The 20,577-nt window shown below is 47.1% G+C and overlaps 1 protein-coding gene across 7 annotated transcripts in view; it reads left to right on the forward strand.

The window, feature by feature from the left end:
* Jakmip3 (Janus kinase and microtubule interacting protein 3) overlaps positions 1-20,577 on the forward strand; it is a 118,826-nt gene that overhangs the window by 31,760 nt on the left and 66,489 nt on the right. For all 7 annotated transcript variants that reach the window (XM_029479036.1, XM_029479039.1, XM_021167109.2 and 4 more), the window contains exon 2: positions 14,646-14,888. In XM_029479036.1, the coding sequence (XP_029334896.1) occupies positions 14,754-14,888 (135 nt within the window). In that variant the 5' untranslated portion in view covers positions 14,646-14,753. The remainder of the gene's footprint in view (positions 1-14,645; positions 14,889-20,577) is intronic.

Raw genomic sequence — 20,577 nt, forward strand, 5'->3', positions numbered from 1 at the left:
CCAGGCTGGCCTCGAACTCAGAAATCCACCTGCCTCTGCCTCCCGAGTGCTGGGATTAAAGGCGTGCGCCACCACGCCCGGCTATTTTATTTTTATGTGCAAGCAAGTGACCTTCACCACTTGTGTAGGTGAATGTCACACATAGGTGGGTGCCCATGGGGGCCAGAGGAAGAGATTGTTGAATCTCCTGGATCTTAGCGAGCTTCTTTACATGGGTTCTTGGAACCAAACTCCAGCCCTCTGAAAGCAGCAAAGGTTCTTCCCACTGACCCATCTCTCTAGCCGCCTCATCACAATTTTTACAATCAATTTTACTTCTCTTTTCTGTAAACTATCCTATCTGGAAGTGTGTCTAGCGATATGGGTTGTTTCCCCCACTGCTAGTAACATACTGCCGATACTTCCCTGTGCATTCCTGCAAGCCTAGTCCCCACTGTTATCAGCCTCCTAATTACACTGCACATCTATAATAAAGATACGTAGTGTGGAAGTTATTGATCTTTCCCGTGTGAATCCCTTTCATCTTGTTTAAGCCTGGAAAGGCTCTTCTCTCCAGAGCTTTGATGAATGCTCACTCTCACTTGGTTCCAACAGCTTTCATGCTTTGATATCTTCCCCGCCCTCAGTTCTCTTTAATCCACTTGGAGTTTTGCAGTAGGAAAATAATAGCGGTGGGGTTATTTTCCTCTCCCATCAGCCAGCCAGCCCTCTCCATGTTATAGACAATGTCTCTTGTTTTCCCATTGTCTAGTGTCTTAGTTGGGTTCCTTTGGCTGTGATGAAACACCATGACCAAAAGCAACGTAGGAGGGAAGGGTTTGTTTCACTCACAGTTCCATAGAACAGTCCATCATCAGAAGCAGTGACAGTAAGAGCTCAAACAGGGCAGGGACCTGGAGTGGGAGCTGATGCAGAGGCCACGGGGTGCTGCTTACTGGCTTGCTCATCATGGCTTGCTCAGCCTGCTTTCTTATAGAAGCCAGGACCACCAGCCCAGGGATTTTACCACTCACAATGGGCTGGACCTTCTCCCATAAATCACTAAGAAAATGCCCTACAGCCAGATTTTATAGAGGCATTTTCTCAGTCAAAGTTCCCTCCTTTCAAGTGACTCTAGCTTATGTCAAGTTGACATAAAACTAGCCAGTACAGCTAACATATCCTATGTTTACATAGAAGGTAGGGTCTATTCCAGGACCCTGTGCTCTTTTTCAATCATCTGGGCATTAATGAGGTTCCCCCAACCCCTGAGATAGCAAACTTGCATTATTTAGAATAAAGTAATTACCTTTCCCCCCCATTAGAACAGTTGTTTCCTTTATAGGACTATATAAAGCATGTCTTTTTCAAGACCTCCAGAGAGATTGTTTTCTGTTGCTAACATACATGTTGTGGTTTCTGGGCCCCTCCGAAGTCTGAGTACTAAACCACAGCAAACCAAATTGCTCTCGGCATGCTGGTCTATGTTCAGCAGGCTGCAGAGTTAGGCAAGCACAGAGCTAGGATAGACCTGAGGGAGTGAGTGCAGGCCTTGCACGCAGAAATGGCCTAAATGCTGTTCCCAGTCTGTTCTGTTATCTTCCCTATCCCATCAATTCCTGCATCTTTACACCAGTGACCTGCTGCTTGAGGGACTGGATACTGGGGGTGGTTTGCAGATGGCTCTGTACAATGTGTGATGCCACCTACAGGGGACAGCTGTATCACCACACAAACCTGCTCCTGCCACTAATGCCTGTACTCATTTTCTATTGCTGTGGCGAACTGTTGCATGTGATTATAGCGTAAAGTAAGGCAGTGTGCGTGTTAGAGCCCAAAGCTGGCACACCAGGGTCATCCACTGTGCTAGAGAGCTGCTGTCCTGGAGGCTCTGCATCTCTTTCCTCGATCAGTGAATTAGTTCCTGATGGTATCCGGACTGATGTCCACATGTTTGTCCTGGAACAGGCCCTGCCTTCTATGTAAGCATAGAATGTGCTAGCTGTGCTAGCTAGTTTTATGTCAACTTGACAACTGTGGTTTTAGGTCTGAAAGATGTTCATTTAAGCACGCGTGCCAATAGTTAACTGCGTGCTTCCCAAGATAGAACCTGAGTTGATAGATTTGACAATTTATGTACAAACGAGAGTAAAGATGGTGTTGTGGGACACTCATAAATACCACCGCTTAAGCTTTTAATTGCTGAGATGCATATAAGATAGAATTTATCATCACAATTCATAATCGCATCATTCAGGGTATTTAATAGATCCATTCTGCTATGCTGCTTGTCTCCAGGGCCTTTTCACCTTGGAAAACTGAAACATCTTCTGGCCAGTTCTGCAATGCGGTCTCACTCTCTGTCCAGTACCTCCCCTGAGTGAATTCCCATGCACAGTGTCTTTTTATGGTGGCTTATTTCACCCAGCACAGTGTCTTCAAGCCCATCCATGTTTTGACACATGCTATCATTTTTTCCTTTCTAAGGTTGAGTAACTGTTGTAGTTCATATGAAAAGTGTCCTTTACAGGCTCGTGTGTTTGAACATTGGGCCCCAGTTGGTAGCTATGATCTGGAAGACCATGGAAGCAGCATAAAGTAGAGGCTTTCTGGAGGCAGTAGGTCAGTGGGTCGGTGGGTCAGTGGGTCAGTAGGAGCAGGCTTTAAGACTTAACTGTTCAGTCCTACTAGCTGTACTCTTTGTGACCATGTGACCAGCCACCTCTCACATCTGCCAGGATACCTTCCCTGCCCGTATCTCTTCTCTGAATCAGAAGAAACCCATTATTAAGTTGTTTTATGTCACAACACCAAGAGAAGTAACGACTACAGTGACATTCCTGCTCACCTGTGAACCACCACAGCTCGCCTGTAGATGGGTTCTCTGGCGGCATCCACCTTTGGGCTGTTATGAGTTATGCCACTATACATTAGGGTGTACAGAGATCTCTTCAAGATCCTACTTTCAGTCCTCCTGAGTGTGTGCCCAGAAGCGGAGTTTCCAGGGACCCACAGCAATTCTATTTTTAATTTTGTAGGAAACTCCAGGCTGCACTCCGTAGCAGTCGCACCATTTACATTGGCATCAGTAATGCACAAGGTGCCAATTCCCCACGTCCTTCCCTGCACTAACTTATTTTCGACAGCATTCATCCTAATTAGTGGCATCAGGTGGCACCTCTTGGTGGTTTTGCTGATCTCTCCATGTACCTGATGACTGTTGGCTCTCTTCGTTAGAGGGGTATCTGTTCAAGTTCTTTACCCACTTAAGTAAGATGATGTGCTTTCTCACTGTGCTATGGGAACCACCCGCATGCCGTGGCTCTCAACCTCCTGAGGTCCATGATCTGCCAGTGCTCACTCTCCTCCTGTGGGCCTTTTCACTCTTTGATGCGTGGAAGGTTTTGGTCTAGTCCAATTTCTCTACTTTTCTCTGCTTTAGCGTCAGAGAACTAATCACTAACTCCAAAGGTCATGAAGCCTCTGTCCTACATTATCCTCTGAGACAATGTAGTGGATCCTCAACTTTCCTAATGACGCAACCCTTTAATGCAGTTCCTCATGGTGTGGTGACCCCTCCCACAACCGTAAAATTATTTTGGTTGCTACTTTATAAGTGTATTTTTCCTACTGTTATGAATCTTAATGTAAATAATTGTTTTCTGGTGGTAACCCCACGGAAGGGTCTTTTGACCTCCTCATGGGATCACGGCCCACAGGCTGAGAACCTCTGGTCTAGGAGTTTTGTGGGTTTGCCTTGAAGACTCGAGACTCGATCTGCTTTTTATACAGGGGAGGCTAGGGTCCAGCCAGGTGAACTGTTCTGCGCCTGCGGCTGCAGGTTCCTCAGTCCTGTGAGTTGGAAAGGCTCCCCAGTCTCTGCTGAGTGATGTAGGTGCCCTTGTCAAAAGGCTTTGCTTTTGTGCTGCATGCAGAAAAGCTAGTGCACAATCAGTGTCTGGTTAAAAGCCCACACACTAGAGGGTTCCATTCTGTCATATGTTTACTTAATCCTATACTACTTGTTTTTTGTTTTTTTGTTTTTTTTGAGAGAGAGAGAGAGAGAGAGAGAGAGAGAGAGAGAGAGAGAATTCATGTGCATATATGGAAGCCAGAGAGCAACTTTTTGGGAAGTGGTCAATACTTCTTTCCCACTTTGCTTTGAAGCAGACTCTCTCCTGTTTCTGTTACCATGAAGTGCACTCCAGATGAGCTGCCCATGATTCTCCTGTCTCTGCCTCCCATCTTACCCGGGGATTAGAAACACAGGCCACTAGATCTACACTTTGTCATGGATTCTGGGGATCCAACTGAGGTTGTCAGGCTTGGGTAGCTGGCATCTTTACCAACTGAGCCATCTCCTGGGACAGGCCACCCAGTGTTTATTATAAGGCTTGGTCATAAGTTTGAAGGCCCTCCTCCTTTGCTCTGTGTAACCTTAGAGGCATGTGCCAGTACTTGGTTAGGGACCTCTTAAGGGACAGCAAGATTCTGTTTATTTGGTTTTTGTTTTTGAGACAGGGTTTCTGCCTGTATAGCCCTGCCTGTCCAGGAACTTGCTCTGTAGACCAGGCTGGCCTCCACCTCACTGAGATCTGCCTGCCTCTGCCTCTTGAGAGCTAGGATTAAAGGTGTACTCCACCACTACCTGGCCAGCAAGTCCCATCTGCCTGACTCCTGTGTGCGAGATGCTCGCTCTTTGGGACGTACGTGGCTAGATGGAGCCATCTGATATCCAGGTCCTTAGTCGTCTGTGAAGTACTGCTGTATGATGTAACACAGTCACAGTCCTCTTCAGAGCTGTGGGCAATATTGGGACATCATTATTATAGCCAACACTTATAATATCCCTATAATTGCTGAGTGTCCAAACCTAGCCATTTACTCTTTGCCTTTCTTCTGCTGCAAGAACTGTGTACCTACAAAATGTTATGTTGAAGAAAAAAAATGCTCTATCCAAAATTATTCCTTACCCTCCTCTCTGATAAAATACCTGGCTCAAGTATTGTAAAGGAAGGATTTATTTTGGCTCAAGGTTTGAGGAAATGCAGTTTCATGGCAGAGAATATGTGACAGAGGGAGTCATGGCAGGGAATATGTGACACTCATGTGGCTGTCATGTAGCCTGCTTCCCTCTGGCCTGCTGACCAGGAAAAGCCGGGACCTCAGGTCACACCAAGGCAGCTATAACCCTCTAGTCTTGTCCCTGTGATTGTCCCAAGTCCACCAGCTAGACCCATTACACAAAATGTTCCACACCTCCTCAACCGTACCCCCAACTAGGAACTAAGTGTTTAAACATGAGTTCGTGTGGGATATTTCACACTTAGACCAACTCATTGACATGCAGGTGCATGCCTGGAATCCCAGCACTCTGGAGACTGAAGCAAGCAGATGTCAAGTTCAAAGCCAACCTGGGCTACGTAGTGAGTTCCAGGTCAGCCAGGGGTACATGGCAGAACCCCATCTCAAGCAAAACAGAACCAAACATATCTAAAACAAATTGTTCCCATAGATAAAAGGGCAGGGAACTATGGGAAATGTTTCCATAGCTAAAAAGGCAGAGGTTTTATTGATAATAACAATGATTCTTTCATATAAAAACTCACGGATACAGGTGCTTTATAACCCTAAGTATGTTTTTATTGACAACTAAATGACATTTATTAGTAAATGAAATTAGGAAAAATCAAACTTGAGTGGTGAGCAGTAAGCTTTGCAAGCGTAAGCCCGCACCAATGAAGGAAGTGCAGGGACTTCAAGGGAACCACGGGTCATCTCATTCCTGCCAGAGGCTGGCAGCTGTGCTCCCAAGCCAATGGACCCAACCCTGAAGCAGTAAGTCCTTTTAGACTATGCATGCCAGGAGTTAGTCTTTGGTGGCTAGTTATTAGGGAATTGTTGTCCGAACCAGTGGCAGCCTGCATGGTGTCTATACTCATATTTCCTCAACCAAGCAGACACACGGAATACAGGCTCAAAGACTCCCTGTGTGAGGAAGTGTCCTTAGCTGTGTGTTTAGAGGCGTTCTAAGTAAGCCTCCCCCTTTTTATTTGTTAGAAAGCAATTTCAAATGTAAAAGTTTGAGGCTCAGGGCCTGGAGAGATGACTCAGTGGTTAAGAGGCCCCAAGTTTGGTTTCCAGCATCCATATTAGGTAGTTCTCTACTACCTGGACCTTGTGTTCCAGAGGATACAGTACCCTCATCTCCCCTCTGTGGGCACCTGCTCACACATGGCAGGCACACACACACTTGAAAGTATTTTTTTGTTTTTAACTTTGAGATCAGGGTCATGCTGTCCTCATCTTTCCTGTACCAGCTGGGAGCAGCCCTGAGTCTGTTAGCTCCTGGCTCTCTCATCCCCAAGTTCTCATCCCAGTTCTGCTTTATAAACAAGCATTGTTCTTTTTTTTTTTTTTTTAAAGATTTATTTATTTATTTATTATATGTAAGTACACTGCAGCTGTCTTCAGACACTCCAGAAGAGGGAGTCAGATCTTGTTATGGATGGTTGTGAGCCACCATGGGGTTGCTGGGATTTGAACTCCGGACCTTCAGAACAGCAGTCGGGTGCTCTTACCCACTGAGCCATCTCACCAGCCCACGAGCATTGTTCTTAAAGGACACATATATCCCTTCTAGCTACTTTTGACAAAAAACATAAATAAATAATACAGTGAACCAACAACCACTGTGGCATTTTCTCCTAAATTATATTTGTAAAATACTAATAACAAAGGTTTTTGGAAAAGAGGCCGTCCCGGGTTTGTCTTGTGGTTGTGATAAAGCAACTGTTCTCAGCCTCATCCAAGACTTTCAAACTGGTAACCACAGTGACACTGCACCCACTGTCCTCTGCCTTTAGTTCTGGATGGTATAAAGCCCTGAAGCTGGGACAGGGGACCCAGGCTGTGAGCCCAGCTGGCACCCAGCCTCTGATTGCTGTTGGTTGCTGCAGCCCACACTGAGCCAGACTGCAGGAACTGAAGATCTAGAGATGAGAATATTTGGAGGCAAGGGATGCTTGCTGAGCCTGGCCAGGGGTTCACCAGGCCTCTCAGAGCTGGCCTGCTGCACTGACAGTCTCTGGCCTCCATCCCTAATTTGGGAGGCACTCTGGCCCTCCCCTGCCCAGCATGAGGAACTCTTTCTGTTTTCTGATGATCTGCTCCTGACAGTCCCCAGACCCGTCCTGTGCTCATGGCATGCACAGGGTCTCTGGGAAATGCCTGTCTTGTCTGTGTCTTTTGCTCTTTTCCTACTGTCTGGCTTTTCCTTATTACTCATAAGAGGTCTTACATGTGTTTTGAACACAGCTTCTTGTAAGGCATTTGGTTCTGAGTGTTTTCTTTGACTCAGACTTTTTCATGATTCATCACCAGTTCTTCATTTAGCCTCCCTATTAGGTATGACCCTTCACCGCAGGAGAGGCACAGGAAACAGGCATCACATGCATCCTAAGAAAGACAGAACAGTGCAAGGTGATGCATGTCTGATGCTTATTTTTGGTAGAACATAAAATCTCCCTTGAGAATGGGCGGATCTGCATCTAGACTCAGAAGAACTTCAGGAGAGGTAGGAAGAATTGTCAGAACTTCCGAGGGGGTCTTCATGAAGGAGGAGGTGTAGCCCTGCCTGTCTGTCCATCCATCTGTCTGTCCCTCCCTGTCTGCCTGCCAACCCAGCTGGTCACCTCATCGCAGTGTTTCCCTATGCTCAGACTGGCTGCTGTTTGTTCTGCACAGCCTGGGTGTGAGAAGAAAGGCCCTGAGCATCCCAGCTTGCCCAGACACTTTCCTTAGGGCCATGGTGTTAGGGTTCATAATGGCCAAGATGTTCAGTCTGGATTGTGACCTTTGGGATTGGAGTCCCCTTCTTACCCAAGGCCTTCCGAACATTTAACATGTCTGTGTTTATTTCATACAATGATTCTAGCTGTCCGTTTTCAGTTATTTGGCATGTGTCCATGCATCTATGTGCCGTGGCACATATGTGGATGTCATAGGAAGACTTGTAAGAGTCAGTTCTCTCCTTCTACCAACTGGGTCTCTCGGGTCAAACTTGGGTCATCAGGTTTGGAGGTAAAGTCTTTACTGTCTTTTTTTTTTGTTGTTGTTGTTTTGTTTTTTGTTTGTTTTTGTTTTTTCGAGACAGGGTTTCTCTGTGTAGCCCTGGCTGTCCTGGAACTCATTCTGTAGACCAGGCTTGCCTCGAAACATTTCTAAAAAATGTTTTCCATTTATTTAGTTATTGTGATGTGTGTGTGTGTTTATGTGCACAAACACACACACACACACACACACACACACACACACACACACACACGTGTGTGTAGGCCCACAGATGTCATGGTACATATGTAGCAGTCAGAGGGCAACTTGTAGGAGTTGGTTCTCTCCTTCTACCATGTGGGTCTAAAGGATTAAATTCAACAACTTGTCAGGCTCAGGCTCAGCAGCAAGTTCTTTCCTTTTTTCTCTTTCTTTCTTTCTTTCTTTCTTTCTTTCTTTCTTTCTTTCTTTCTTTCTTTCTTTCTTTCTTTCTTTCTTTTCCCCTCCTTCTTCTTCTTTATTAACATTTATTCTTCGTTTTAACATTTCTTTTCTAGGCTTCTACAGGATAGTGGTTATCACATTTGTCTTGCATTAAATTCTTTGTGTGCATGTGTAGGTCAAAGAATAGCCTACGGAGTTGGGGTTTCCTTCTACCAGGTGAGTTCTAAGGATGGACCTCAGCTTGTTAGGCTTGGCAGCAAGTAACTTTATATGCCATCTTGCCAGCTTAGTTACTGCTCATTCTTTTCTTTTTTCATTTTTTTTACTAGATATTTTCTTCATTTACATTTCAAATGCTATCCCAAAAGTCCCCTATACCCCCACCCACCCTGCGCCCCAACCCACCCACTCCCACTTCTTGGCCCTGGCATTCCTCTGGACTGGGGCATATAAAGTTTGTAAGACCGAGGGGCCTCTCTTCCCAATGATGGCCGACTAGGTCATCTTCTGCTACATATGCAGCTAGAGACACGAGCTCAGGGGTACTGGTTAGTTCATATTGTTGTTCCACCTATAGGGTTGCCGACCCCTTCAGCTCCTTGGGTACTTTCTCTAGCTCCTCCATTGGGGGCCTTGTGTTCCATCCAATAGATGACTGCTCATTCTTATGTCTCAAATAAACTAGCTATGCCAGTTGGACCTACAAAGCTGAAGGCTTTGCAACAAACCCTGCAGACAGCCATTCCCTGGGGTCCAGGAAGTACTGTTTCTTCACACTGGGTGATGGGCTCCATGATCATTAATATAATATCTGTATTTCACCTTTCGAAGAACACTGGAGAATTTTAAATCACACCTACTGTGTGCATAAAGTAATGGTTAACTGCAAGCCCAAGATTTCTTCTTTGATTAAAAAGCTACAGCAAGACTGTGTGTCTGGCAAGACGTGGACAGTGTGTGTGTGTTTTCCCTTCTGTTAGTGTGGTCTTTGTTCTGTGAAACCAATATAACAAAACACTGTAGAGGAACAGAGGTAGCTGACTAGGGGCCTGGTGATCCAGGAACTCGTAGCAGAGAACTCCAGACTCTCCTTTTGCTTCACATATCCCAGATGGGAATTGAAGTACTCATCAACTACTAATAGACAGTACAGCCAAGGGAACAGCCAGATTCCTCTACCAAGGGACCAGGGCATTGCTCCCTGTAGCAGATGCCTCATTGGCTATGCTTGTGGCAGCTAAGTTGTGCAAACACACCTGGGTTGCTACAGAATTTCCAATTTCGTCTATAAAGCAGCATAACCGTCTGAAATGCCTAAAGCAAGCAAGCAAGCAAGCAAGCAAGCAAGCAAGATGACAATGTCAGTTCCTCAATTGAGTTTCCTTCTTATTAGATGACTCTTCCTTGGGTCAAGTTGAAAAAAAAAACTGGCCTGCACAAAAATGGGCTCAAACTAAAAACCTTTCCCAGCTCCTGTCAATCATAACCTTACAGTGGGCGTGGCTTGTCTAGCAGGGCTGTGATTGCCTCACAGAGACCTCAGAAGAGCTAAAAGCTAAAGCTTTTTCTTATCAGAAGGCTTCCTATTCTTCTCTCCCTCACTTCCCAAGAATTCAGCCACCTTGTTTCCTTGTAAACTTTATTTCTCCCAGGGGGTTATAAATGATCAATATAAGCGATTTCTTTGAAATATGGTTGGAAACGAAGCCACAGCCCAAGCCTTGGATAATTCTTTCAGCTAACACATGACAGCTGCTATGCCTGTTTCCAAGGGCTGCTGTCAACTTGTCATGCTCAGCACTTCTTCGCACGTTCCATCGCACCTGCCGCAAGCTGTCTCGTTGATTGTCATAACTGATGGACAACACATCAGAAGTCTACCAACCTGATGACTTTGACAGTACCCAAATAGAATATTTTGTTTTTCTTGTCAAGTTGGCAATATGCTTATTCCTGAAATTTCTTGGGAAAGCAACATAGCACAGTAGATGTTCTTGAAGTTGAATCCTGGACAGAAGGGACAAGGGATGTTCCTCTGACTAATAGTGACTTGGTGCCCAGTCTTGAAGGCCAGAGAAGAAGGTTCCTTAATTATCCATAGGCTTATCACAGCAGGTACCTAGAGCTGTTCTCTCTGTTCTGGGATACCCAGGGAAGTTAAGGCTTTGGAGATAAGCATCACTTTGATGGCTGGCTTATATATCACTACTTCCCCTCAGTGCCAAGAAACCAATGCTGAGTTCTTAAGAGGAGATGTCCTCTGTCCAGTTATCCAGAGCTTCGGACTACTCCCATTCCAAACACAGGACAAAATGCAGGTATGAGTATTGAGAGGCTTGAGCTGGAGCCCCATGTTAGGTCTGGCTGGGGGCAGGTGGGGTGGCCTTTTGGACATGCAGTGGCTGGCATGCTGCCCTGGAGCCACTTCTGTACCTGGCCCGTGCAGAGAGCTGCCACAGTTGTCAGATGGCTCTGCTTCCACTCAGGACCTCTGTTTCTAGCTCCTAGAAAAGACAAATGCAGTCAGACTTTTCCTAGACAACCTGCCATGGACTGTCTGTTCCATGTGTGATGGTAGAGTTCACACAGGACCCCTAGAGGCTCTCTCTAGGATTGGTGATGTTGCAGTGGCAGGGTTGGGGGAAACTCCGAACACTGGGATTCAGCATATCTAGTCAGACCCCAGCTCTGCTCTGCTCTGCTTTGCTCTGCTCTGCTATAAGGTGCTGTTCATCCTCCAGTGCCTTCCACCCAAATCCTCTTCCTACCGCATCCAGCTTCCCAGCAGCACCGAGTCCAGTGCTCCCGAGACCCACCTCTTCCAAACATCCATCATGCTGGCCTCCACTCTGGAAGCTCCCTGTTCCACTGTGAAGGGTGCTTCCTCTGGCTTCCAGGTTGTGTCTTGCTCTTTGGTCACCAGCATTGCCATTACACACTAACGGCCACTTGATTTGATCCCACGCCTCCAAACCTCGAGTGGCAGTTCTGTTTACAGGAAATTAGCTGCAGTAGAGGTGCATCTGTTTGACTACTATAGGGCCTGCTCTGCATCCCTGGAAGAAACTCAGTTGTGGACTTGGCTGCCGTCCCCGTGGCCCTCTATGGACAGCAGGGCGGGCTGGATCGCTCGCTGTGTGAGTCCTGCTGAATGAGGGAAGGAATGCTGGCCCCATGGCTTGGAGCATTCTCTCTCCTCCTAGTTCCTCGCTCAGAGCCTAGATTTGGGGGGCCTGCCACCTGCCTCCCCTCATTTTAGGCTTTCATGGGAATGCATTGTCAGAGTGGTAACCTCTTCTCCATAAATAAGGTGACCAGAAAGAACTTGAGCCTGTTTAAAGACTGCAAGGCTGCATATGACAATCCAGACAGATCATGACTTATGGGGCAGACCAGGGAGGGGACAGTGCTCCAAAAGGCATTGGGTGTTGAGGGCTTACTCTGACCTCTCCATGTCTTTTAGGTTAAACGGTGACATCAGAACACATATCAGAGCTGGATGTTAAACAAGCCCAAGGGCTAGCAGGGACAGAGCGGGGAAGGTAGCCTTCCCCAGATAGGCCTTCAGTAAGCACCCTGAGGTTTACAGTAATTATTAACCCTCACCAGGGGGCTCATTTATCAAGCATAAAGCTCTGCCTGTCTGCTGTATCTGTCCTCATAGAGCGATTGGCAGAGGTCACCCTAGCCCTTCTACTATGGTCCTGGGAAGAAAATTTATTACTTCCTTGGAGACCCCAAAACAGACGATGGTAGATGGAGCTATTAATTTAATGGCTTCACCAAAGCAAGCATGAAATATCCAGTCTGCTGTGCACTGATGACAGCAAAGCCATGCTTGCCTGGGAGCTGAGAAGCCCTGGGGTAGATCTCAGGCTTTCCCTCAGACACTGCAGCTCTTTATTTACGAATGACCAAACGCACTTCAATGGCCATTTAAGATGCCCAGCATTAAACAAAAAAGATTTGTTTTATTGTCTGTGAGTGGATATTTTGTCAGCAAGTATGTCTGTGTACCATATCATGCATGGTGTCTGCAGAGATCAGAAGAGGATGTTGGAGCCCCTGAAACAATTACAGACAATTGTGAGCTGTCAGATCAGTGTTGGGACTTGAACCTGGCTCCTCTTGAAAAGCTTCCAGTGTTCTTAACCTCTAAGTCACCTCTCTAGCTCAATAACTAACACTTTTGTCCTATTTCTTATATAAACATAGCAAGCTACAGATGCTTAGCCAGAGCCACTTAAAGTGACTGTCCCTTGTCTGTCCCTGCTCTCTGCTCTCCTGGGTTGAGTGCGTATCCCAGGAGTGCCCTTCCTGTGACTCTGCTCTTCACCCTTTCTGCATTTGTGTCTGGGGCTGAGCTGATGTGTAGCCAAGGACATCCTTAGTCTCCAGGCCCTACATCTCTGGGTTCCATCCTAGGGGAGCTCTGATCGTACTGAGGTTGCTACTCTACCCTGGCCCTGCTGCGGCCTGCTGCTGACTTCTGCCCCCAGTGCTAGTTCAGGCAGGCTCTGCCCAGTGGTGACTGCAGAAGGCCCTCCTCAGACCACATGGGCCTGCACTGTCTCATTCACATAGCAACTTGGGCTGTGAGCACTGAGCTTCTGGGAACTACCCTGACACGTACACCTTGACGTTGGTTACCTCTGTGTGGGGCTGGTAACATGGTTTTATCAAGGCAAGACCTGTAGATTCTGTTCCTTTTTCTGTTTTTGTTTGAGGTGGGGGGAGGGGGTTGTTACATTTCGTAGTCTTGGCTGTCCAACATTTGATATTTAAACCAAGTTGGCTTCAGACTCATAGAAATCTGTCTCCTTCTGTCTCCTAAATGCTGGGATTAAAGGTGTGTGATACCGTACCTAGAGGAGTTTTATTTTAAAATGAATAAAAACAAAACCAACCAAAACTATTGAAGACACTGGATAAATGTTGGTGTCTTGGAGTGGCTATGGCGGTCCTACAGGGGCCCTGAACCTTGTTGGCAGCTTATGAGGCAATGAGGTGTGTGTGTGTGTGTGTGTGTGTGTGTGTGTGTTTGTGTGTGTGTGTGTGTGTGTGTGTGTATGTATAAATTAAAGCAGGAGTCTCATGGGCTGTGTCTGATACTATTGGCTGGAGTCGGGTACAGAATTGCCATTGATAAGATGTGGGCAGGAAGGCAGCAGGCTTAGCTGGGCGGGGTATGGAGACTCAGAAGCTAAGACTATACACCTTGGTCACAGAGGTTGGTGAAACTACACCAGGGCCTATGACTTCCTCCTCAGCATCCATGATAGCTCCCTATCCCAAGGCCATCAGGGTATTTGAATACAATCAATCATTTTGCTCAGTCATTTTTGTGAAGGTACTGGTGTTTCTAGCCAATAGTATAAACAGAGTAAATGAACCTATTTAGGAGACCAGCCAAGGTGGCTCCCAAGCCCTAGACATGGGTGATGGACAGACACACCTGGGAGGTGTCACAGCTAGTTGCATAGCAATAGAGAACTCACACCCAAGACTTCCATTCCTAGGTGGGAAGGGCAGCAGGTAGCTGGCCAGGGTTAAGCTGGGATCTAGTGCTCCAGGGAGTCCTGCCAGGGTTTGTGGGTTATTCCTTGGTGAGCTGGCACTCCACTTCTATGTGAAAGTACAAACAGCCTCCTTGGGACTCATGTGCTCCCTCCCCTCCCTTATACTTCACTCTATTCTCCTTCCCCTCCCCTCCCCTCCCCTCCCCTCCTTGCCTGCTTCTACCCACTGAGTTTCCTGGATGAAGTTTGTGAATCCCTGGATTGACCCTGGGTTGTAGCCTCTATTCCATCAACTTTTCTTAGCTCATGGTTTATAGTTACTGTTGCTGCCATGGGTCTCACACCTACATTTGAAACTCTAGGTTTAGAGTTGCACAGCAGGTTCTTTGTAAAGGAGCAAAGGATTAGCATGTCCAATGCACGGAGTCCCTGTCTGAGGATACTGCACAGTGGCAGATGCCTCTGGGATCAGACTTGGTTCTCAGCAAATACAGTCAGGACAGCATCTTGGATGAGAGTAGATGAGGAGTCAGCTATGCCCCTGCCCCAACACCAAGACCCTGAGCTCTAGGCTGAAGTCTCATGGCTGAGGGGCCACTGTGGCATCTGGCCATGTACAGTCTGTTCACCATGGGTGTGTTTTTCCTTCAGGTGACTGAGAAAATGTAGCGGAGGACACCTGCCAAGAGTTTGGCGTGGATACCCTGGCCCAGACGGAGCAGCTGCCCCTGGGTGTCTTTCTGGCCAACCAGCCTCACCATGTCAAAGAAGGGTGCAGGCAGCCGGGCCAAGGGGGACAAAGCAGAGACACTTGCTGCATTGCAGGCTGCCAACGAGGAGCTTCGAGCCAAGCTCACAGACATCCAGATCGAGCTGCAGCAGGAGAAGAGCAAGGTGGGCACTGAAGCCTCTACCCTTGGTCCCCAGCTTCTGCCCCAGCCCTGGTCCCCTGCCCTGAGCTCCTGATGCAGGACCCCTGCCCCAGATTCCCTGCCCCAGTCCCCTCCCACCCCCGTCATAGACTCCCATCCCAGGTTTCTTGCCCTAAGCAAAGATCCTGCCCCTGGAGCCAAATGATTCTATATAAAGGAGGATGTGACCAAGTCTCTGCAGAGGTTCCTGCTTCTTTACCCTGGTGGGTATCTCTGGGGAAGAGAATGGCAGGTGGAGAGACTTGGGAGTTCAAAATCCATTGGGAGTGCACATAGGGACTCCTGACCAATGGGACATCCCTCCCACAGAGGGTGTATGCCATGGGTCCTTGGGGGGGCCTTGTCAAATAGCACAGTCCTGGGGACAACACTGAGTTTGCCTTGAGGTTTTCCTGGTGGACTTGAACTGAACAGAATAAGTCAGTGTGAGCACATATAAACACGGGTTCAACAACTGCTTTGTGAGGCCAGCACTGGCTGTGCATTGAAAAATAAACTACCCTCTGTATGTGTACTGAGAGCTCCTTACTGTGGCAGGACTATATCTGTGACCACACTTGTAGCCCCAGGGAATTTTGCTTGTCCTCCAAAGCATTTTGAAGATAGGGTGAGTGGCTTGTTAGGGACCCAGCAGTAGCAGTGCCTTCTGTTCTCCACTAACAACAAGCATCTTTTTCATATAAAGAATACTATGCCATGGAGATCACCAAGCAGACTATTTCTCAGATACTCCACCACCAAGCCCACTGCAGCAGTACCACATGTGTTTTGTGTGCAGTTTGTTAAAGCACAGCCATCTCACAGCACCCTGAGGATACCTTCGCCTGCTTATAAAAAGCATCTCGGCTGTTTCCAAGCCTCAGCAGCTCCGGGTACTTACAAGATTGACAGCAATAGGAAGGTACCCCTGGCTGTGTGGACACAGAGCTCACTGCAGGGAACAGGTACCTGCAGAAGGAGATCCCAGAAGCGAGATGTGCTCTGAGTCCTTAAATACTGATTAGTGGGAAGACGTGGCACAGGGACTCGCATCCCTGGCACCTTGTCTGGTTCCTTTTCCAGGTCTCACTTGGGCTTTGCCTCTTTCCCTTTACAACCCACTCACTAAATGAAGACACACACCAGACATAGCCTTCAAGTCTCCCCCAAATGTAGCTTCCCTCAGCAACTAGAAACAAGACTGTAGGAAGCTGTCAGGAATCCGTGTAGTTCTCACAGCCCCTCCTACTTACCACTCAGCTGAGGACGATTTCCCTAAGTCATCGTATTCATTATTTTCCTTGTTGCTGTCACAAATACCTGACAAAAACGACTTGAGGAAGAAAGCGCTTATTTTGGCTCTCAGTTTGAAGGCGCAGTCCTTCACGGTGAGGGGAGGCATGGCGGCAGAAGCTTGAGGTAGCTGCTCCCACTGCATCCGTGGACAGAGGGCAGAGAGATGAGTGCTGGCTCGCAACTCACTTTTTCCTTTTATTCATGTCAGGACTCCAACACAGAATGGTGCCACCCGATTTTAGGATGGATCTTCTGGCCTTATCTAACCCCATTCTAGAAACTCCTCACAGGCACGTATGAAGTTTTGTCTCTTACGTGAGTCCAGATCCTGCCATGTCAACAATGTTAACACCACAGTCATGGCCAACTAGGAAGTAAAACTATGAAAGTGAGCATTAAAACCACTAACAATGTCGTCATTTCTTAGTCTTTCTGGAGTCCATTTAATGGAGGTGTCAAAATAAGATCATAATTCCAACTACAAGACAGAACTAGTTATAGAACTGGTATCCATGGCTCATTCTCAAGAGATTCTGGAAGCTTCTGAAGGTACTGGGTGGGTAATTAGCCAGGGACCCTTCCTAGACAGATAAACTTGCCATAGACCTCCAAGTGTGTCTGGAATCGAGATATAGCCCCTTAAGCCACCTGTAATCCTGCTGGGCCTGATGGTCCCCATGCTTCACTGGTGGTCAGGGCAGCTAGATCTGTGCTAGGTGTTAGGACACAGGCAGGACACAAAGTACTACTCCCTGGCAGAGCCTGGCCTTCACCACCCTAAGGGAAGACCCAGATTCAAGCCCACTGACAAAAGGGCACGGCTATAGGTTATGTGAAATCACTTCACCTGAATAATGCAATCTCAATGTGGGCCTAGCAACCAAACCTGCAGCCTCAGCCTGAGTATCTCAGTTGTGGTCCTGGCCTAGTGCATGGCGCAGGCTCCTTTCTCTGTCTGCAGATTGTTAATGTCCTGCTGCTCTGCAACAGCAGTTTCTTACTCTGCAATGCCCAGGGCCAAGTGTGGAAGGAAGCCAGCAACTGCAGCAGCCAGAAGCTTAGCACCTCAGACTTGATGAGCGGCTGATCCTTGAGGAATATTGAGTGCATTAAGGCTTGTCAGTGGAGGGCACCAATCAAACACTGTTCTTCTCCAGCTCACACAGTGAAGCTGGGTAGTTCAATGATGGTTGTCTGCTGTCTGCACACTGGAGAAGTCGAGAACCCGTAAGGGTATTAAGCTGGGTGCCTCCCTCAGCAGTTCTAATGCTGCACTGAAAGCCCAAAGTTCCTTGGGATGTCACTGGTATTCAGATTCTGTAGGAAGGTTCAAGTTGCTGGATGCTGAGGATGCAGGGATAGACATGCTCACTCACATCCTCAGACTCACGCAGGCAGGCAGCACTGCTTTGCCCCAGCCCTCTTCGTATTTGGACTACATGGTGGTTTGAGTAAAGGTGTCCCTCTTAGGCTCATAGATTTAAATGCTTGGTCACCAGGGAGTGGCACGACTTGAAAGGATTAAGAGGCGGGTCCTTGTTGGAGGTAGTGTGTCACTAGAGGTGAGCTTTGAGGTTTCAAGAGCCCAAGATAGGCCCAGTGGCTCTGCTCATCCTGCTGCCTGCAGATGCAGATGCAGATCATGTAGATCATCTTCTTCAGCATCACGTCTGTCTGCAGGCCGCCATGCTCCCTGCCCTGTTGACAATGGACTCTGAAACTGTAAGCAAGCCCCAATTAAATGCTTTTCTTTTAGATACAAGTTTCCCTGGTCATGGTGTCTCTTCACACCAATAGAACACTGGCTAAGACAGACTGCCCATTGGGGTGTGCCACATTGTTTGTTTGTTTGTTTGTTTTAAAGGCATAGTCTCATTATATAGACTAGGCTAATAGCCTGGAATTCACAAAGATCCACCTGCCTCTGCTTTCCAAATGCTGGGATTAAACGGGTGAGCCACCACACCAGACCACCACTCATTTTTGGATTTTTTGAGACAGTTTCTCTATGTAACAGCCCTGGCTGTCCTGAAATTTGCTTTGTAGATCAGGCTGGCTTCAAACTCACAAAGATCTGCCTACCCCTGTATCCTAAATGTTGGGATTAAAGGCATGTACCACCTCTGCCTGGTTCAATTAGTAGTTTTTTTAATTAAACATTCTAGTGCACTACAGTCCAAAGATAGAGGCATTTGATACTTACATGCTGAGAGATGATGTAGGGACATATTTTCTTAGTTAGGTCTTCCATTGCCGTGAACAGACACTATGACCAAGACAACTTTTATAAAGGACAACATTTAATTGGGTCTGGCTCACAGGTACAGAGAGGTTCAGTCCATTATCACCAAGGCAGGGGGCATGGCAGCATCCAGGCAGAGATGATGCTGGAGGAGCTGAGAGTTCTACATCTTGTTCCAAAGACAAACAGAAAAAGATTGGCTTCCAGGCATCTAGAAGAAAGGCCTCTCAAAGCCAACCCCCACAGTGACACACTTCCTCCAGCAAGGCCACACCTCCTAATAGTGGCATTCCCTGGGCCAAGCATATTCAAATCACCACACATAGTAAAAGTCTTTCCCCCCATAATGAAGTCATTATGTGTCTATACGAGCAGAAACTATGCACAATAAAAACTCTGTAACCCACAATATGTTTGCCTTCCATCTAAGCCCCAGTGTTTTAGGCATCATTGTCTGAGAATAGCTGGTGGACTAAGGAAAAATCTGCTTCTATTCAGGACACATGCAACTTTCATTTTTTAAATATTTCCTATAACCTAAGATACAGAGGGCAGATTGCACACTGTCAGATAGTTCAAAACACCAGCAGGATACTGTAGAGGCTGGGGAAGCAGAGGGAAAGTTGGGAGGACGGCAGCCAGTTTGGATCAACTTAGAGTTTGTGTATGCTGGTGAGCATGCCTGCAGGTTTTGGCCTAAGTTGGTGAGAGAAGTCTGGGTGAGGAGTTTGTACAGGGGATCCAGAGCTGTGGTTTGGCAGGTACCTGGGAGACTTGCCAAGATAGCCAAGTAGAGGCCGTTGGCTGGGCAGCTGAGCATTCTTTGGGGAGCACTGGGCTTGAGTGGATGTGGGAGTCACCAGGTATTGGGGAATTTCAATTTGAGAGTATATAGGAATAAGGAGACCCAGTGCCAAGTGTGGAGCCTTCAGGTGGTTGGCAGTGAAGGAAGAAAAGCAGGAAGGAAGCCCTGTGGCACTGTCTTAGTGTTGGAACTTTCTTTTGGTCTTTGTTATTAAGTTTTGTGACTAAGAAGCACATAATTTGAGCCTTTCTTTTACTGATTGTGCAGTCATGGCTGATCTGTGATTTTGTCTGCATAGTCCCAGGCGGCTGTATTTTCACTGCACTTGATGCCAATGTCTTGAACTTAAATAGAGGGAACTTACTAGTGTTTCCCTGGGGGACCATGCCCATACCAATCTGGGTGTTAATGGTTCTGCGCTCATGGAGTGGGAAAAATATTCCCATAAGGAGCTTTGGAGGTAGCTGGGGCTTAAAGAATAAGATTCTCCTTATTGCTCATAGTCACGGCTCTTTCCGAATGGAGCAAGCATCCTGGCTTCCTGACCCTGCCGGAGGCCAGCCTTGTTCTGAACATGTATCAGACAAGCCTACACCCTTAGCTATCTGTGCAATCCCCTCTATTCTCCATCGCCCATCTCTCTCTACAGCCCTGATTGCTTTTCTCATTTTCCCCAGTCCTCACAATGAAACAGACTATACATATATATATTAGATACTACATTGTAGCTAGTTTTTTTTTTCTTTTAATAAAAAAGTAAAATGGGTGTTTGGTCCACATGTATGTCTGTGCATCACATGCATAATGAGTACCCTTAGAAGTTCTGGGGCTAGAGGAAGAGATGGATACGAGCTGCCAGGTGGGTGCTGGGAATTGAACTTCAGTCCTCTGGAAGAGCAACCCGTGCTCTGAACCGCTGAGTCATTGCTCCAGCCGCATGGCTGGTTTTGAGGCTGTGACCTTCACACCTTTTTGTTTGTTGTCGTTAGCGTGACTCAATGTAAGAAATGTGCCTACCTTGTGATCGCAACGCCGCACACACCTAGTCTCAAAGCATTTGTTACCTAAATTCATTGCCCACTAATGGTCTTGACCTGATTCCAGCAAACCAAGCTTACAATTACTACTAATCCCGCCCAGAAGACAGTGGACAATGACCAGAAGCTCCAGAGAGATTTCTCCAAGGAACACAAATGAAAGCAAGTGTTTATATGACACGTTGTTTTAATATGTCACGAGTGCTCAAGTTCCCAGGTGGCTGGTTGGGGTTGACACTGCTGAAGACAGTGGAGTGGGTCCCCTGCTCTGCAAGTGACTGCACAGCAGTAC

The sequence above is a fragment of the Mus caroli genome, chromosome 7 (genome assembly GCF_900094665.2).
Source record: "Mus caroli chromosome 7, CAROLI_EIJ_v1.1, whole genome shotgun sequence".
In the NCBI taxonomy this organism is placed as follows: Eukaryota; Metazoa; Chordata; class Mammalia; order Rodentia; family Muridae; genus Mus; species Mus caroli.